Source organism: Pristiophorus japonicus, chromosome 13 (assembly GCF_044704955.1).
Source record: "Pristiophorus japonicus isolate sPriJap1 chromosome 13, sPriJap1.hap1, whole genome shotgun sequence".
Taxonomy (NCBI): Eukaryota; Metazoa; Chordata; class Chondrichthyes; family Pristiophoridae; genus Pristiophorus; species Pristiophorus japonicus.
The window spans coordinates 97,692,378-97,709,726 of NC_091989.1; the positions used below are offsets into that span (position 1 = coordinate 97,692,378).

Consider the following 17,349-nt stretch of genomic DNA (forward strand, 5'->3'; position numbering starts at 1 on the left):
ACAAACCTCACTGAAACGTTCAGATTTTGTCAAAAGATATCCTACTCATTTCAAGAGGAAAATGTCTATCGTTAGACCCCTTATAAAGTCAAAAAGTATTAGTTTAGGCACCCTACCTGCAATTCAAGAACAAACTCAGGGCAATGCCAAGAATCCACTGCTTCATTTGATCAACAGTCCAAAATCGACCATGGTTTTAACCAGTCAAGCAACTCACTTAGGAAGCCAAGATCACAGTTTTTAAAAAAAAATCTTGAATAATTGATGGTGTTCAGTCACTACACCCACTTTGGGAAAACCTGTAGCAAAATGCTATATTACGAAACCACAATACTATCAAAGCCTATTGGATACACAAAGAATGAGAAAATGAAAATGCCCACAGTAAAATCAGAACCACTAGGTTCAATGCTGTTGCCTGTACACTCAAGAGGCAAGTTGCAGTTGGTGCAGTGGTGCACAGGGTGGCACTAGCATGCATGCCATTCACTTTAGATTAATTGCCAGTTCTCAGGACTTCGTGCATTAACACTTTTCCCTACCCCCTGCTTTTCTTAGATACGCTAAATAGATCATTCTCCTCTCCTTCACCACCCCCCCTCCCCTCACCACCACCACCACAAGAAGAAGCACTGTGCATCTAAAGATTTGCATTTCCTTGCTCTCCACAATCCATACATTAAGCAGCTTTGCTGCTCAAAGTTCACAAAGTTATAAGACTATTAGAGTTGCACCATAAAATCTTAGTGAAACAAAATGGCCAGCGAAGTCCATCGCATGGAAGTCAATCAATTTAAGTTAGGTATCAAGAGTCATGTACTTAGATCTTCAAGGGATCAATTAAAATTACAATTGTGCAAATTAATTGTCCCATGGTCAACTCCCTCACTTCATCCAGATCAACTTGACTCTTGTCCAATCAGAAAGCCAGAATGGTCCAAAGCACAAGTCTTCAACATGCATGTGTCTGGACCAGAACATTCCTTTCCTTCAATTGAAACCACCATGTGCTCCATTTGTCAAACCCAAAAGACAGCTAACAAATTAAACCTCACCCTTCTCATTCAAATAGATGAAAAGCAGGGCAGAGTACTCCTTGACTGCTTAAAAGCCAAGACCAAGTGATACTCCAGTCAGACACCGTTATTTATATTTGAGCAAAGTTGGTCAAGGAGCTCACATTTTCTTAAAGATGAATAGGTACATTGAGAATTTGCCATGCATCAAAAACTGCACATGCCATACAAACAGGGCAAGGCTGGCTTAGATATCAGATTGTATTCAGGGAATAATCTTAGAAGGGCCTGTAAAATGTTCTACAACTCTGCTGTATGAATATATAAAACTGATTAAATACAAGAAAGCAAGACCGGATTTATATAGCGCCTTTTATGACCACTGGACCACAAGTGCTTTACAGCCAATTAAGTACTTTTTGGAGTGCAGTCACTGTTGTAATGTGGAAAATGCAGTAGCCAATTTGCGCACAAGCTCGCTCCCACAAACAGATAATGTTTTTCTTAATGTTATGTTGATGGAGGGATAAATATTGGCCAGGACACTGGGGATAACTCCCCTGCTCTTCTTCGAAATAGTGCCATGAGATCTTTTACATCCACTTGAGCAGATAGGGCATCGGTTTACTGTCTCATCCGAAAGACGGCACCTCCAACAGTGCAGCACTGGAGTGTCAGCCTAGATTTACATGCTCAAGTTCCTGGAGTGGGACTTGAACCCACAACCTTCTGACTCAGAGGCAAGTGATCTACCTACTGAGCCACAGCTGACATTGTGCCTCATATGTATAGCTTTCTTGTGAACAGGCAACCTATGCAAACAAAGAATCAGCTGTAGATGTCATCAGTGCTAATATAAGCTCCCTTTGCAAAGGCACTCCCTGCAGGTAGTTTCACAGATGCCAGTTACCTTCAAACATTTCCCATGGGAAGCTAGCACTGGTTATCCAACAGATTTATAATCCAACTGAAATTACAAATGGACGAGAGAGATTTTGCTAGTCACTTCCCCCAAGAAGCCAAGTCAATCCAACCTACAGACAGCAAGGTTGCTGGAGCTCAGGAAGGAGCTGCAAGTATATTGAACTGATCCGTGTCTCATCTTCTGCATAATAAATCAGCGCAGCTCAATCTGGCAAACTTACTTCAAGGACATCAGACCAATTAAGGGATAAGAATTCAGTCGCAGTGGGAGCTGAAGACACAAGAACACAAGTAGTAAGAGCAGGAGTAGGCCATTTGACCCCTCGAGCCTGCTCTGCCATTTAATAAGATCATGGCTGATCTGATCACGAACACAGTTCCACTTCCCTGCCCACTCCCCATAACCCCTTATCGCTCAAAAATTTATCTCTGCCTTAAATATATTCAATGACCCAGCCTCCACAGCTCTCAGGCAGAGAATGCCACAGATTTACAACCCTCTAAGAAATTCTTCATCTCAGAAGGAGATGGGCAGCTCCTTATTCTGAGACTATGCCCCCTAGTTTTAGTCTCCCCTTAAGTGGAAATATCCTCTCTGCGTCCATCTTGTTGAGCCCCCTCATTATCTTACATATTTCGATAAGATCACCTCTCATTCTTCTGAACTCCAATGAGTATAGACCCAACCTATCTTCATAAGTCAACCCCCTCATCTCCGGAATGAACCTAATAAACCTTCTCTGAACAGCCTCCAATGCAAGTATATTCTCTCAAATATGGAGACCAAAGCTGTACACAGTACTCTAGGTGTGGCCTCACCAATACCCTGTACAGTTGTAACAGGACTTCTCTGCTCCAAAATTTCATCCCCTTGCAATAAAGGCCATGGCTAACTGGCCACTTCATATCTCATCACAAAAGCTGAATGCAATTAGGCAGCCAATGATCAGCCGATCAAAAACCCAAGACTTACTTTGTCCAGTGGAAATTTGTCCTTGTCCAGAGATGCCAGAGTGATTGTGTGAGATCCAACCAGCACAAACTTACTGGTGCGTACAGATTTGCCAACATCAGGACTAGCAGCTGCAAGACAAAGTATAAAAGCACAAAGAAAATTACATGAGCAGCTATTCAAAATGAGGGTTGGGAGAGCTCAGAATAACCAGGCAGAGACTTAAATTAGAGCTAGTCCTTTCAATGACGTCAGGAAGCACTTCATAGAAATGATAATGGACATCTGGAATTATATCCACCACAAGCTGCTCCCAAAGCTGTTAAGGTCAGATCAATTGGAAATTTCAAAATAGATTGATAAATGTTAGGCAAGGGATATAGCATCAAGGCAGGTAATTGGATAAAGATCAGCCATGATTTAATAGAAAGGCAGAGCAGCCTCAAGGGGCTGAATGGCCTACTCCTGTTCCTATGTTCCACATGATTTAGTAGGTAAATTCACCACATTGTACAGTACTGAGGTACACAGCTCAGGAAAGCCAAGTTTGCAGACTACAGCCAAGAGGCCAGGGTTTGCTATAACTGCTTCAGCATCCCCAAATTACCAGGGAAAATGTTCAAAGAAAAAAAAGCCAAACCTGTGGTCTGTGTTGGGACCTCCGACAAAGACCAAGAGGGGGGGGCAACCAAGAAACTCCTCATCCAGGCTCATGTATACATTAAAAAAGTCATGTAAGCAAGTTACCAGAGAGTCACAAAGGCCTAAGGAATCAACCCACCACAACTGCCACCACCCACCACCACTGCCCCCACCCACCACCCACTCCCAAGCCAGAAGACCAATAAGTTTTAACATTATTATTTTTCCTACTAGTGCTGAGGACATATCTATTCTAGTCTGCAGTTTGAAAACAGTGAAAAATCTAACCAGGTTACTTTTTCCAATATAGTTTAAATACATGACATGCTCTGAAGTTACTACATTGTAACTGGAGCCACAATGATGCACCTGCTTAGTGCAGCTAACTAGAGATTCATTATGTCAAGTTCACAGTCTCTGCTCAAAACCATCAAAAAAGGACCAGAGCAAAACGTCAATCTGGAGAAAGATACAAGTAGCTATATGACAACTGAGAAATAGTAGGGAAAAGTCAGATTCAGCACATTGCCACTGTTGGTATATCAAGTTATGCAGCTTAATTTTTTTTTAATTACAAAGGTTTCTTGATGAAAATCAAAAATGTTTGTATAAACTCACCAGGAGATTGCAAGCTTGATTTCTAAAAAGGGGGGGAAAAAAAAAAGACAATGAGAACAGTTTCCTTCTGGTAACTTACAATTCGGAGAGCTACAATTCTAAAAACAGGCCACGCAGGTAGATTCACGACATTGCTGTGTAATTATTTACAAAGCTCAATCAAGATGCACTTGCAATAATGGCATCTTAGCCCCATTTACATATTGTGCTGCGATTTGGCCTACTCCAACATGCAGTATTAACAATTGATGTTCCATTCTTGAGGGGGCACAGTCCTGGTATTGTCAGAATTTAAGACCATCACTAAAAAAAAACAGTACTTACAGTAATAGAGGTCAGCAGCTTCTTTGGAGTAATAACCTGTATAATAGTACACAAGATTATACTTAATTTGCTTTTTACATACAAATCAGCAGCAAGGATTTAAGAAAAAATAGGGCACAGATCCGCATTAGCCATTACCACAGCTACATAGTTTCATTCAAACACTGCTTTTTAGTTCATTTTAATCTGGACTCTGTTCCACCACTCAACTGAGTTGAAGTGCCAGAAGCACATAGGCATGTTTTCAAGACGTAAATTGACAACATACTCAATGGGAGTACCATATTAAAAGGGAACTTGCTGGTATTAACAGTTGAAAGCTTCTGGCAATTATGATTACAGTCTACATATGGTGCACCCAGCACAGTTGTTAGACTTGCAGGCAAGTGACATGGGTACTGACATCTTATGTAACCAACATGAACAGGTTGCAGACCAAGAACATTTTAGTTTGTGGCATATTATGCTTTAAGTTGTTATTCCTGGAATATTTTGTGAGAATTTTCCAGTAGCTTTATGAATCAAGACTTTCCTGTAACTGCAGTTTTTAAAGAGTACTGTACTAAGATGGAGAGCGAGAGGAGACCTGGCAATATTAGAGGTGTCAATGAAAGCAAGAATGTCAGTATCAAGTTATTGCATTTTAAATTTTGCCAGATCTTTCGCGGTTGGACTTTACTGAACTTTTTAAAGTAAGCTCCAATTGTAAACTGGTTATAATTTTATTTAAGGAATTCTGCCTCAAATTGAATGTTAGTCATGCATCAATTACATGGTTTATAATATGCAACGTGAAAGTCATTTGTAAATTGTACATGTACATAAATCAAATTACAGATTTTAATTTACACACACACACGACACTTTAGCCTCATAATATTAAAGAGGGAGAGAAATGTAAACATGGAGGGATTTAATGTAGTACAGGTTGAGCCTCCGAAATCCAGAAACCTCGGGATCGAGGCCGTTCCGGATATTTCTGGATTTTGGAACGTCTTTGCTTGGGTCGAGCGAGATAGGTGGGGTCTGGCAGCTGAGACAAGGGGGCGGGGGAGAAAGAGGGAAAGCCAGGGAGAGAAGTGGGGGGGGGGGGCAGGGAGAAACCAGAGCAGGCAAAGTCGCGGGGGGGGGGGGGGTAGGGAGTTCGGATTTTGGAACATTTTCCGGTTTCCAGATGACCCCGCCACGGATTCCAAATTTTGGAATTCCGGATTTTGAAAGCTCAACCTGCATTGTAATTATAAGCCTGCTAACTGCCATTTTGATTACCACTATTGTAAACAGTTCATCAATAAACTGCCTTCCTAGTGGGAAAGAGGAGGAAATGAATGATGAACAGATTGCCTGGGTTAAAAATGGTATTAGCACCCTACACCGATAACTCAGAGGGCTGAACAGTTCAGACTCTGGTACTGTCTTTATACTCAGACAGCTTAGCTTGCAGTGTTGTGAGGAGCGTAACCATTAAGTGTTGTGGTATTTTACCTTCTCCATTAAAGAACTTAAAATTTTAGAACTTATTTTTAAACAGTGTCAGCTGCGGCTCAGTTGGTATCACTCTCGCCTGAGTCAGAAGCGAGGTTGTAGTTTCAAGTCCCACTCCAGGGACTGGAGCGGGAAAAAACAAACAAAAAAAAAATCTAGGTAGACACTCCAGAACAGTCAAAGGTGCAGTCTTTCTGATGAGACATTACACAGAGGCCCCGTCTGCTCTCAGGTGGACTGGAGAGATCCCATGGCACTATTTCAAAGGAGAGCAGGGGAGTTATCCCCAGCGTCCTGGCCGATATTTATCCCTCAATCAACATAACAAAAAGAACATCTGATCATTTCTACATTGCTGTTTATGAGAGCTTGCTGACACATTTCCCACATTACAACAGTGACTACACTCCAAAAGTACTTAATTGGTTGTAAAACGCTTTGGGTCATCCGGTGGTCGTAAAAGGCACTATATAAATCCAAGTCTTTCTTTCTTGTGCAGAATTACACCAAGCGCAGAATGCAGGCTGGAGATGCAGTAACTTTAAAAAAATTTTTTAAGAGGAGCAGTATACTCAGATGGTACATACACTGGAAGATAGTGATAGCTGATGAGCACCAGCAGAATAAAGTCAGTACCAGTACCTTTTCACTGCATCGGTTTCAGCGTGCGCCAGAGCTTTTTGTATGCTCCTGATGCAGGCTATATGAACAGATTCAGTAGGTTTGTAAGAATTCATCATGTGCCGCAGAACTGATATCATCGCATGTGGATTATACATTTCTGCTGCAAATTATGTCAAGACTCAATTATGCCCCTCTCCTAATATCAAGACCCACAGACTCTCCACTAAGAGAAATTGGGATTTTGGGAGGCAGAATGATGTCACTAGCAAGGTAGACTGCATTAAAGCAAGATTTTAAAAACAATGCGTTAAAGATGTAAAATCAAATCCTGGAATAATGACGACTGCCTTTTAGCAGAGACTCCAAGTCACCTGGTGACAGCACCAGAGTCAGGCAGCACACATGGTTCCACAGCTGCCATTTCCCAGTCAGCTCCTGGGCAGGCAATATTCTACAATCCACAAGCAGGTCACTTTTGTACAGCATGGAGCAACCACTTATATCAACTTAAAATTGGCCAAAAGTGGTTTAAAGTTGTACAATAACCTGCATTAGAGAAAGCTATAAATTTAAAAGTGACTCCAGATTTGGGTTGCGCATTTTAAACCTGGGGGGAAAAAATTGCAAAGTACCTTTAGATAAGAGTACAACCATACAAAATGACAGTATGATTTCTTTAGTGCTTAGGAGCAACAGAGTGCTACAGTCATTCGATTATAATATGCACTTCTCAGCCTCAAATTTGAGCTGGTACTTCTAGACAGTGGTATTGGGAGAGAGAATCAAGTGTATAACATGATAAAGAAAACCAAATCAAGTTCATAGTTTCCAGATTAGCATCAGATTACATGTTTTAAAAGCACATTAAGAAGTCACCTTAGATCTTGACACTCTTCGCTTCTCAGAAGTAGTTACATTTGGAGTCTGAGCCTGCAGGAGAGAAAAAGATTGAATTTGCTGCAAACATAGCAACAGTTTAGAAACAGCAGCAATAAGTTTAAAAGTTGAAGATAGTTTGCTTACCAGGCTGTATACTTCCACATCAATTTCAAACTTGTAATTAATATCGTGCCTGAAAAGGTATAAAATTAGGATCAGCTGCATATTTTTGATTAAAGGTTATCATTTAATTTTGCCCAGTGTATTAATGCCTGTGGTTTAGAAGCAAACTGATCAGATGGGCCAAGCATCCAGTGCCACAGAATCCCTATTCATTGGTGTCATGCAATCAATTTTCAAACAGAGGGAAGGAATTTATTTCCTCCTCTCCTAGCATAGATCCTTAAAAAGATAGAAGTGTAGGTAGAAAAGGATATTAAAAAAAGGAAAGGAAAATGAGATTCTGGGTTTTATACCAGCGATATTATAAAAATAAGGAAGTGATTTAAATTTATAGAAGACATTGCTGCCACAATGTTATATGGACCATATCAAATCAGTAGGGATTGCATGCAGTTCTGGGGAACCCTGTTGTAGGAACGGTATTAAAGCAATGGAAAGGATACAGCAAAAATGATACCACAAATAAGTTATGAAAATCAAGGGTTGAAAATATGTGAGCTTCCACCCACCTCACCACACAAGGTTAAGGGGAGAATTAAAGAGGTTTATGAAGAAAGGTTGAGAGACAATGAAAAGCAGTCAGTGGAGATATGCTCATTACTAGAAAAATAGAGGGAAGCAGAACAAGTTTGTTCCTAGAGGATTTTTAAAATACAGAATTCTTTACTAGAAGCAGCAATTCAGGCAGAGGCAATATCATTTAAAATGAAATTGGATAATTATTGGAGGAGGAATATAAAAAAGGAAGAGAGTAGATAGCTCCAGTTAAAGAGTTAGCACTGGAACAGGCCCCCCTCTGTGCATAATTGCAATTATACAAAATCACACTTGGCATCTTGATCACAAAAATTCCTTCACCTAAAAGGCTGAATCATTTATTTTAATAGTTCAACACAGGCCCTCAGTAATTGACACTTTAAAAAAACATTTGGGTTTACCTGGAGAACCAACATTTTTGAAAATATGATAAAGCTAGTTTAAAATAATCAAAGAAAATGTTGATTCTCTACATTTCTGCACAGGCAAAACTCGATTATCCAGGTCCCTTGGGGATTAGACTATTCTGGGTAAACGATTTTTTCATGAGGGTGAGTCTACATTTTAAAGTTAAAACGAGTTTACATTTATAAGTTAAAACTTTAATGAATCAATACAATCAGCTACAAACAGTAACAAAATGGACATTACCAGCATGCATGTAGGGGTTGTGTCTGGAACCCGGTGCCGGCACTGCCCCTGTTCTCAATGTCAGCCACAGCCACGAGAGACCCCACACACACACACAGCAGAGGAGGGTGATTTTTATGGTGCGAGCGAGCAAATGAACAGATACAAATCAGCAGTGTTTGGAAGGCGATTTTTCCAAATTATTTGGCGCTGTCTTTACACTTGTTAGCAACAGAATTTTAAATCCTGTTACAAAGGTTTCCCGTTGGATGCGTGTATGGATAATCGAGAGTTGCCTGTATTTTAAATTTTACTTAGACACAGGCAGCTCACAAGAGATGGAGACTCACAGTGTGATGATGGTTGGGAAAGTAATGGTATCACCATGCTGTGCATCCTCTGCTGTTGCTAGTGGAGTCGCCACAATGTTATGTGGACCATATCGAATCATCAGTAGGAAATAGTGACTGGGTTTTCCTTAAGAATACAAGAAAAGTCAAGTGAAAAAAAGGCTATTTTATTTGAGCTACCAAACCACCTCCAATACTTTCCCAGTTTTGCATCCAACGGTGTTGAATGTCCCAGTGCCTGCACCTCAATCTGACAAGAGTATTCCAGATATTGCTTGCAAGAGGCTCCTTCTGTCATTACATAACACAAGAAATAGGAGTAGGCCATACGGCCCCTCGAGCTTGCTCCACCATTCAATATCATGGCTGATCGGATCTTGGCCTCAACTCCACTTTCCTACCTGCTTCTCATAACCTCGACTCCCTTATCGTTCAAAAATCTGTCCATCACCACCTTAAATATATTCATTGACCCAGCCTCACAGCTAGCTGGGGTTGAGAATTCCAAAGATTCATGACCCTCAGAAGAAATTCCTTCTCGTTTCAGTTTTAAATGGCCAATCCCTTATTCTGAAACTATGCCCCCAGTTCTAGATTTCCCCCACGAGGGGAAACATCGGGCCCAAGTTTCCACATGACTCGTGCCTGATTTTTTAGGAGCAACTGGTGGAGAACGGACTATTTTAGAAATCGCAATTCTCCACATTTTTTTTTCTGCAGTTCTAGTCAGGTAGAACAGTATTTTTTCTTCAAAAGGGGGCGTGTCCGGCCATTGACGCCTGATTTGAAAGTTCCCACAGTGAAAATGTACTCCAAACTAAAGTAGAATGGAGCCAGTGAAGATTTTTGTAGAACTGAAAAAACCTGTTCTACACATTAAAAAATCAGGCGCAGGTTACAAATTAGGCGTCCAGAACGAGGTGGGGGGGAAGGGAACTCATTAAATTCGACAATAAATCCTTATTTATACTTCTACAAATATTATACAAATAAATCCAACCTGAATAAACATTTATAAAAGCCACAAAAAGATTAAATAAACCATCTTCCTACCTGTGGGAAAGTGCTTCAGCCAGGGAGAATTCTGCAGCCGTTCGTGCCGCTGAGAGGGAGAGAGGGAGGGGCGTCGGGTCGGGGAAGAGGAGCGCGGGTCGGGTCAGTCGGGGGGGGGGGGGGGAATGTCGAGTCTTGGGCCCGGGGGGGGGGGGAGAGCGGGTGTCGGGGGGGGGGGGGGGGCGCGAGTGTCGGAGCTGGCCGTGGGAGGAGCCCCAGTGAGGCCATTGAGCCAGGGCTAGGGGCTGCGTGCTTTGGGCCCCTCCCACAGTTCGGCACCTGGAGCTACTGCACTTGCGTGCCGACTTTAACGCGCATGTGCAGAGGTCCTTCAGCGCCGGGACCTGGCTCCGCCCCCCCACAGCTCGTGCTGACTGCGCCAAGGGCCAGAGGACCTGTAAGTAGGTGCAGACTACCGAGGATTTTTTTTTAGGCGCGAAAAACGGGCGCCCAGCTCGGAGGGGCGCCCGTTTTTTTTCTTGTGGAAACTTGGGCCCATCCTCTCTGCATCTACCTTGTCAATCACCTTCAGAATTGTATATGCTTCGATAAGATCACACCTCATTCTTCTAAACTCCAATGAGTATAGGCCCAATCTGCTCATTCTCAAAAAAAAATTAAATACCCAACAAGGTGAGGGACCAGTGCTGGGCAATAGAATTCTTCCAAGTTCAGTTACCCAGTGTCAGTAACCTCAGTGCAGAGCATAACTCTGTACTCGGCTCCAACCTGAAGAGCACACCCTACTGCAATACCCTGTGGCCTCGTGTGGGATTGGCAAATAGTGCGTATTTATAGGGGCACTTTTGTGCCGTATGGCACATGCCCATCAAGAACCCTTACAACTAGCAGAGATGGTCTTTGTCGATCAGTTAAAATTTATATTTTGCTAGCTGATACTCGCGATTTATGGTCTTTCCATCCCATCTTATTGCAAATTCTGTATTCAGGATTTAAAAGGTTTTTTTTATACTTTGAGGAAAACAAACAAACCTTAAAACTCAAGCATGCAAAAAAGAAAAACTTTGCATCTGATAAACACTCATGACATTAACATTTGTACAATGTTAACCATTGTACAGCTTACTGCAACGGTGTAAAGCTCAAGCACATTGGAGCACTGTGCTACATTAAAAGCACCATACAAGTGTTAGTAGCTGTAGCAGGATACCAGCTAAATGAAGTGTAGATGATGAGAACTTGAGAAATATTTTTAAAGTTCAAGTACTACACAAGTGCATTTTACAACCTTGGAGATCAATTAACCCACTAAAGGTGGTGTGGAATCAAATTGCCACATCACAGCCAGGGTCAGATAACTTAAGTTAAGTCGACATTCTCATGCTACAGTCCCTCTCCTCTTACTATGGTAGTTCCACATTTTACTTGATACACCCACAATTACTGGGGGAAGCTCACAAGGATTCACTTCCATCCCTGGACTAAGCATCAAAGTTTAATTAATAACACTGGTAGAACATGAATGCAAAATTACCAAACACCAGAATAAAACAATAGTCCAACAGAACTTGTAGCAATTGAATACTGCAGTGTTATTGACTGGCCTGTGACAAATGGAGGCACCAAGTATCATTTCCATTAATAAATTGCCACCAAAATGCACTAGCTCTACTGAGTATGGAATATATACCAGAGGACCGGGAGTAGTCAATGTAGTATCATTTTTAAAAAGACAGTTAATTCATGTAATTACAGGCTAATTAGTTGAACATCTGGTAAGATTTTTTTTTAATATTAAAAAAAGTCTTAGAAAAGTCAGAAATAGCAAGCATGGGTGTCAAAAAAGGTGATTACCATGTCCTGTTACCTACAAGGTTGGTCAGAGGTGGAAATGCAGTGGATGTAGTGTACATGGACGTTACAATATTGATGGTAGCATCCCAATGAATCTTTGTATTTTCTCGTACCAGGTACATTAAACAGATAGACTTAAAAACATTGGGGTGTTCCCCCGTTAGAATGGAGGTTATAAGACGATATGTTAGAAGTGTTTAAAATGAAAGAATGGGACAAGGTGAATGGAAGCAGAACATTTCCAGTAGTTGATGGATCTTAATTGAGGGGACATCGGTACAAGATTTAAATTTAGAGATTCAGAACAAAAAACAAGAAACTTCTTCAAAGGGTTATGAGGCTGTGGAATTCATTTTCAGGTTTCATGGCTGAGGCAAAAATTAGATTAACATTCAAGGTTAGATTGGATAGGTGAATGTAGGAAAAAACCATGAAGGAAAATGGGATAAAAGTGAGAAGAGTCAGGGTAAATGTGATAACTATCTGCTCGTTATGGAGATTAAATAACAGTCGGAACAAATGATCTATTGTTGTGTTGCAACTTGTAATTTCTATGCTCTGTTGATTGACCTCAACAGACAGCTTTACATTTCTTAACTGTTTTTGATGTATGGCTTATGTAATTCTTACAAGCTTAAATTTTAAGGTACTACAGGGTCACATGACTGACTGAACATTTGAGACACACTTGGAAAATGCCTCTATACATTCAGCTTTGCATTCCTGGTAATGAAGGGTATTTTTTTTTCCTGAAACAAAAATCACAAGCAAATGTGTACTTTTTCAGGTCAAAAATAAAGATATGTTCAGAAAGTCTCCTGATATAATTGGAAAAACTACAGTAAGTAAAGCACAGCACACAATGAGACAGCAGCCGATTAAGTGAATCAGCAAGTGGGAAGCTGCTTTGCAAAAGGGAGGGGCATTCCACAAGTCAAACCATTTGTTTATGGTAAGGGTGGGGCAAAATATTTTAAGTTTGTTCCAGCCTTCTAATCAAATGTCATCCTAACTTTAAATATTGAAGATTAAATTATAAAAATATTGAAGATTCAAAAACTATGCCTCTATCTGCATGCATCTGAAAGTGCTCCAAAACCATTTGAACTCTGTACAGCTGTTGCTAAACTTGTGGATGGAAAAACAAGGTGTTTGGAAACCCACCAAAAAAGTGGTGTATGTTTTGCAGTCACATACAACTTGCTTCAGTTTCTAGCTTTAAAAAAAACTAAGCATTCACTGCAATGGTAAAGCACAGAGGTGCTCGAATATTCAGGACAGCAAGTGATGGTACAGGCTCTACATAGGGATTATTTTTCAGTTATAATGTACACACACACACTGTCTGTCTCTGGATATAAATGGAAGTTTTAATGTCACAGCATTTGACCTGCAGAGTGAACCTTGCTCAAATAAATACATATACTGCAGCACTGAGCCATTGAGACTAGTTAACATGCTAAAAGTTTGTTCACGGGATTTCATTATACTATAAAAATGTATTTTAAGGCTGGGTGAAGTCCTGCATCTAAATCCCAGTGAAGCAGAGAAGTTTTATTGCTTAGTTGCCACACAGAACCAACCACTAGCACATTACCCAAGACCTCAGCAACATATTCTTCACACTGATCACCGATCCACTTTGTTGCTCTACCTTGTTTACGTAGTCCTGAACACACAAATTCAGCTTTCAAAGGAAGGCGAAGATCAGAGATAGAGACGGTGCCTCGACACGGCTCAAGCCCGTTTGTCATCTGGGTGGTTTCCCCTCGAGATATAGCATTGCCCTCTTTTAGCCCCTTCAGCTCAGTCAGCAAAGCGGTACGCTTCTCAGCTTTAAAATGAAGTGACAAAATATTTGATGTGGATAACTGTCGGTGCAAATTTCTGCTCAACTATGGCATACTACGAATTTCACTTGGTGTATTACAAAGTATAACCATATTATAAAATTTACTTGATCATCTACAACTTGCATTTATATAGTACCTTAACATAGTAAAACACCCCAAAGTGCTTCACAAGAGTTAACAAAATTTGACAGCAAGCCACACAAGGAGATATTAGGAGAGATGACCAAAAGCTTGGTCAAAAAGGTAGGTTTTAAAGGAGCACCTTAAAGGAGGAAAAAAAGAGAGGTGGAGAGGTTTAGGGAGGGAATTCCAGAGCTAAGGGCCTAGGCAGCTGAAGGCAGGGCCACCAATGATGGAGCAATTAAAATTAGGGATGCTCAAAAGGCCAGAATTGGAGTAGAGATCGGAGGGTTGTAAGGCTGGAGGAGATTACAGATATAGGGAGGAACGAGGCCGTGGAGGGATTTGAAAACAAGAATGAGAATTTTAAAGAGCCATATTTACGTAGTGCACTAATTTTCAAATGTATTTTCGAACTGCATAGCATAGTCATATACTTGATTTTCCAGCAATGCTGCTCATCATGATGGTGGAGAGGGCATGGAGGCAATTAATTCCCAAACATTTGCCACTCAGCCAACAACTAAAAAAGTGCACACAATAATGGGAGCGATTCACCCACTGCTCTCCACCTCCTCGATTTCAGCCATGACCAGGTGGAAACGCACTATATACAGCACGTGTTTATACTATTGCTTAGGTCCGCAGCATGGAGCAGTTCCAACTTCCTGCATAATCACACTGGAGCTTTGCTTCCCTGTATTACTCACAAGCAATAAGTAGGTGCCGCTCTGCTTCTGCTTCCTCTCGCGAGCCTTTACCATGCTCCTCGTCTGTACAGCAGTTTAGTGCCTGGCTGGCCTGATGCATGATGCTGTACAACCTGTTAATCTCATTATTAAGTATCTGGAAGGAGGAAAAAAATAAAATTTTGCATTGGTTGCTTTGCACAAACAACAACTCTCTTAGCCTCATTACTTTTAAGAACTTGCTGGATTTGCACATTAACTGCCAATATCTCACAAAGTTAAGTCTGGTAATTATTGCACAAGTACCCTTTTGTGATCATTTTTAATGCTAATCAGCCTCACAGGCCTAGAAAGGGAACAATTGAAACTGTGTCATCTCATTTCTTTAGGGAGTGAATTGTTCTTAGAAATTTCAAACATTAAAATGGTCTTGCTTTTCCTTTGTCTTAATCCAATCTAACTTTCCCTCTTCCTGTACCTGATGAGACTCGAATTCACCCTATTTCCTTCTCCATTGTTCCCGTTTCTCAATCCTTAAATCTCGTTGGTTAAGGCGATACACTGTTGCTCCCGTTGGTCACCAAGGTCCCAGATGCCCCGTTGCCCCTGTACTTCCAGCAAGTTTATGGCAAAAAAAATTGAACTGAATGGTGCAGGGAAAGTCTAACTAATGGCGTTCTCCACAAGATCTGGCCCAATGGATTGTCATTTAAGTGAACAATGCCTTATTTAGGCCATTGGTGGTTTCAAGTTTAGTGATGTTCTAAATTGAAAAAAAAAAAGCACTTTTTGGGAGTCCAATATTTTACCTTTTATTTCCCCTTTTTTTTGAAGCAAAATAAAACCTGAAAATACCTGCAAAAATAATTAAATCAGCAATAAAAACAGTGATCTTTAAAGCACCATGGTAATTTTCCCTACATTCTTCATAACCTGAAGAGAATGATTTGTACATAACAGGAGATCATACCTTTATTTTCTCTTTTGTGGTCACTTGCTGTGTCGCCAACCAAGAACTTTCTGTTGCTCTTGGGGCATTAGTTTTGTTGATTTCTTTGTTTTTTTTCTCTTGCTGACGAGCACTGCGACGCTGAGTTCTGTACAAATCAATACTGAAGAAAAGAGGGGAAAACTCAGATTTAAACCTAGAACTTTCAAAACTGGAGTGGCAGTTAATTGTCAGTCAGCTGTAAGTGTTTGTCTTGAATAGGTGTTAGAGAAGCAGAGTCATCACTTGTAACTTGGGTGCAGCTGCTATAGTTAAAAAAAAGCAAACGGGTCTGCAGAGCACAAAGCGGTCTGCACAAAGCAGGATTAAACACAGGGCAGTATTTTATTTGGGAATTTGGAAAAAGTGGGAATTCAGGTAAGGAGTTGCTGCTTTTTGCCTACATTATTTGTAGTGCTTTGCATTACAGGTAGATATTTAATTTAATTGCCCATAACCTAATTTGGATCAATTAAGTAGTCAAGAAACAAAATGGTAAACCATGTTACTTAAATACAAATTTAATTATATTTAATTAAATAGAACAAGGTCATATAGGGATGGCAGTGCAGGTGGTGTGCCACAACTGCAGCATGTGGGAGTTTGTGGAAAGCATTGTGATCCCAGACAACCACATTTTCAGTAAGCGCCTGCATCTTGGAGGAACTTCAGCTCAGTTGTTGAGCTGGAGTCTGAGGTGCAGACATTGCAGGGCATCAGGGAGGGGGAAGAGTTATCTGGACACTGATGCAGGAGGCATTCACACCCCTCAGGTTAGTGATAAGGGACAGGAGGGTGTGACTGCAACTCAGGCAGGTAAGGGAACCCCAGGTGCAGTGCTGGAGGAGCCTTGACATTTGTCCTTATCCAACAGGTATGAGGCTCTTGCTGCCTGTTTGGATGAGGAAAAAGCCTGCAGGATGGATGAGCAAGCTGACCATGACACCTTGGTGCAGGAGGGCATTCAAGTGGATGGAGTGAAAGGGAATGTAATTGTGGTAGGGGACAGTATAGTCAGAGGGATAGATATCGTTCTCCGCAGCTGCGACAGGGATTTTCAAAGGTTGTGTTGCCTGCCCGGGTTAAAGACATCTCCTCACGGCTGAAGAAGAATTGAGTGGCAAGGGGAGCACCCAGTTGTTGTGGTCCATGTAGGAACCAACGACATAGGTAGAACTAGAAATGAGGTTCTGCTGAGAGAGAGTTTGAGGAGTTGGGGTCCAAATTAAAAAGCAGAACCTCAAAGGCAATATGTGGATTGTTACCTGAGCCACAAGCTAATTGGCAAAGGGATAAGCAGATTAGGTTAAATGTGTGGCTGAAATTGTGGTGTGGGAGGCAGGGGTTTTGCTTCATGGGGCACTGGCACCAGTACTGGGAAAAGAGGGAGCTATTCTGTTGGGTTGGAATCAGTGTCTTAGCGAATCAAACAGTAGACAGGGCTAAACTAATGAAGGGGTGGGAAGATTCAAGAAAGAGTAAATTTAAAAGCAGCACGAGAAATGCAAGGCGCTAGAGCAGAGCAGAGTTTTGGGTAAAAATAAGCTGAGGTGGTCAGGAAGGGACAGAGTGTAACAAAGGTAATAGGGCATCAGTGATTTAAGGTGACATCAGGGAAAAATAGAAAGAAAATGAAGCTAAAGGCACCATATCTGAATGTTGCAAAG

The 17,349-nt window shown here is 41.2% G+C and overlaps 1 protein-coding gene across 6 annotated transcripts in view; it reads right to left on the bottom strand.

Annotated features, from left to right (window-relative positions):
* LOC139278711 (anillin-like) overlaps positions 1 to 17,349 on the bottom strand; it is a 66,138-nt gene that overhangs the window by 9,946 nt on the left and 38,843 nt on the right. For all 6 annotated transcript variants that reach the window (XM_070897778.1, XM_070897776.1, XM_070897780.1 and 3 more), the window contains 9 exons: positions 15,665 to 15,806; positions 14,716 to 14,851; positions 13,687 to 13,866; positions 9,165 to 9,291; positions 7,609 to 7,657; positions 7,462 to 7,515; positions 4,477 to 4,512; positions 4,153 to 4,174; positions 2,914 to 3,023 (listed from right to left, as the gene is read on the bottom strand). In XM_070897778.1, coding sequence (XP_070753879.1) covers positions 2,914 to 3,023; positions 4,153 to 4,174; positions 4,477 to 4,512; positions 7,462 to 7,515; positions 7,609 to 7,657; positions 9,165 to 9,291; positions 13,687 to 13,866; positions 14,716 to 14,851; positions 15,665 to 15,806 — 856 coding nt within the window. The remainder of the gene's footprint in view (positions 1 to 2,913; positions 3,024 to 4,152; positions 4,175 to 4,476; positions 4,513 to 7,461; positions 7,516 to 7,608; positions 7,658 to 9,164; positions 9,292 to 13,686; positions 13,867 to 14,715; positions 14,852 to 15,664; positions 15,807 to 17,349) is intronic.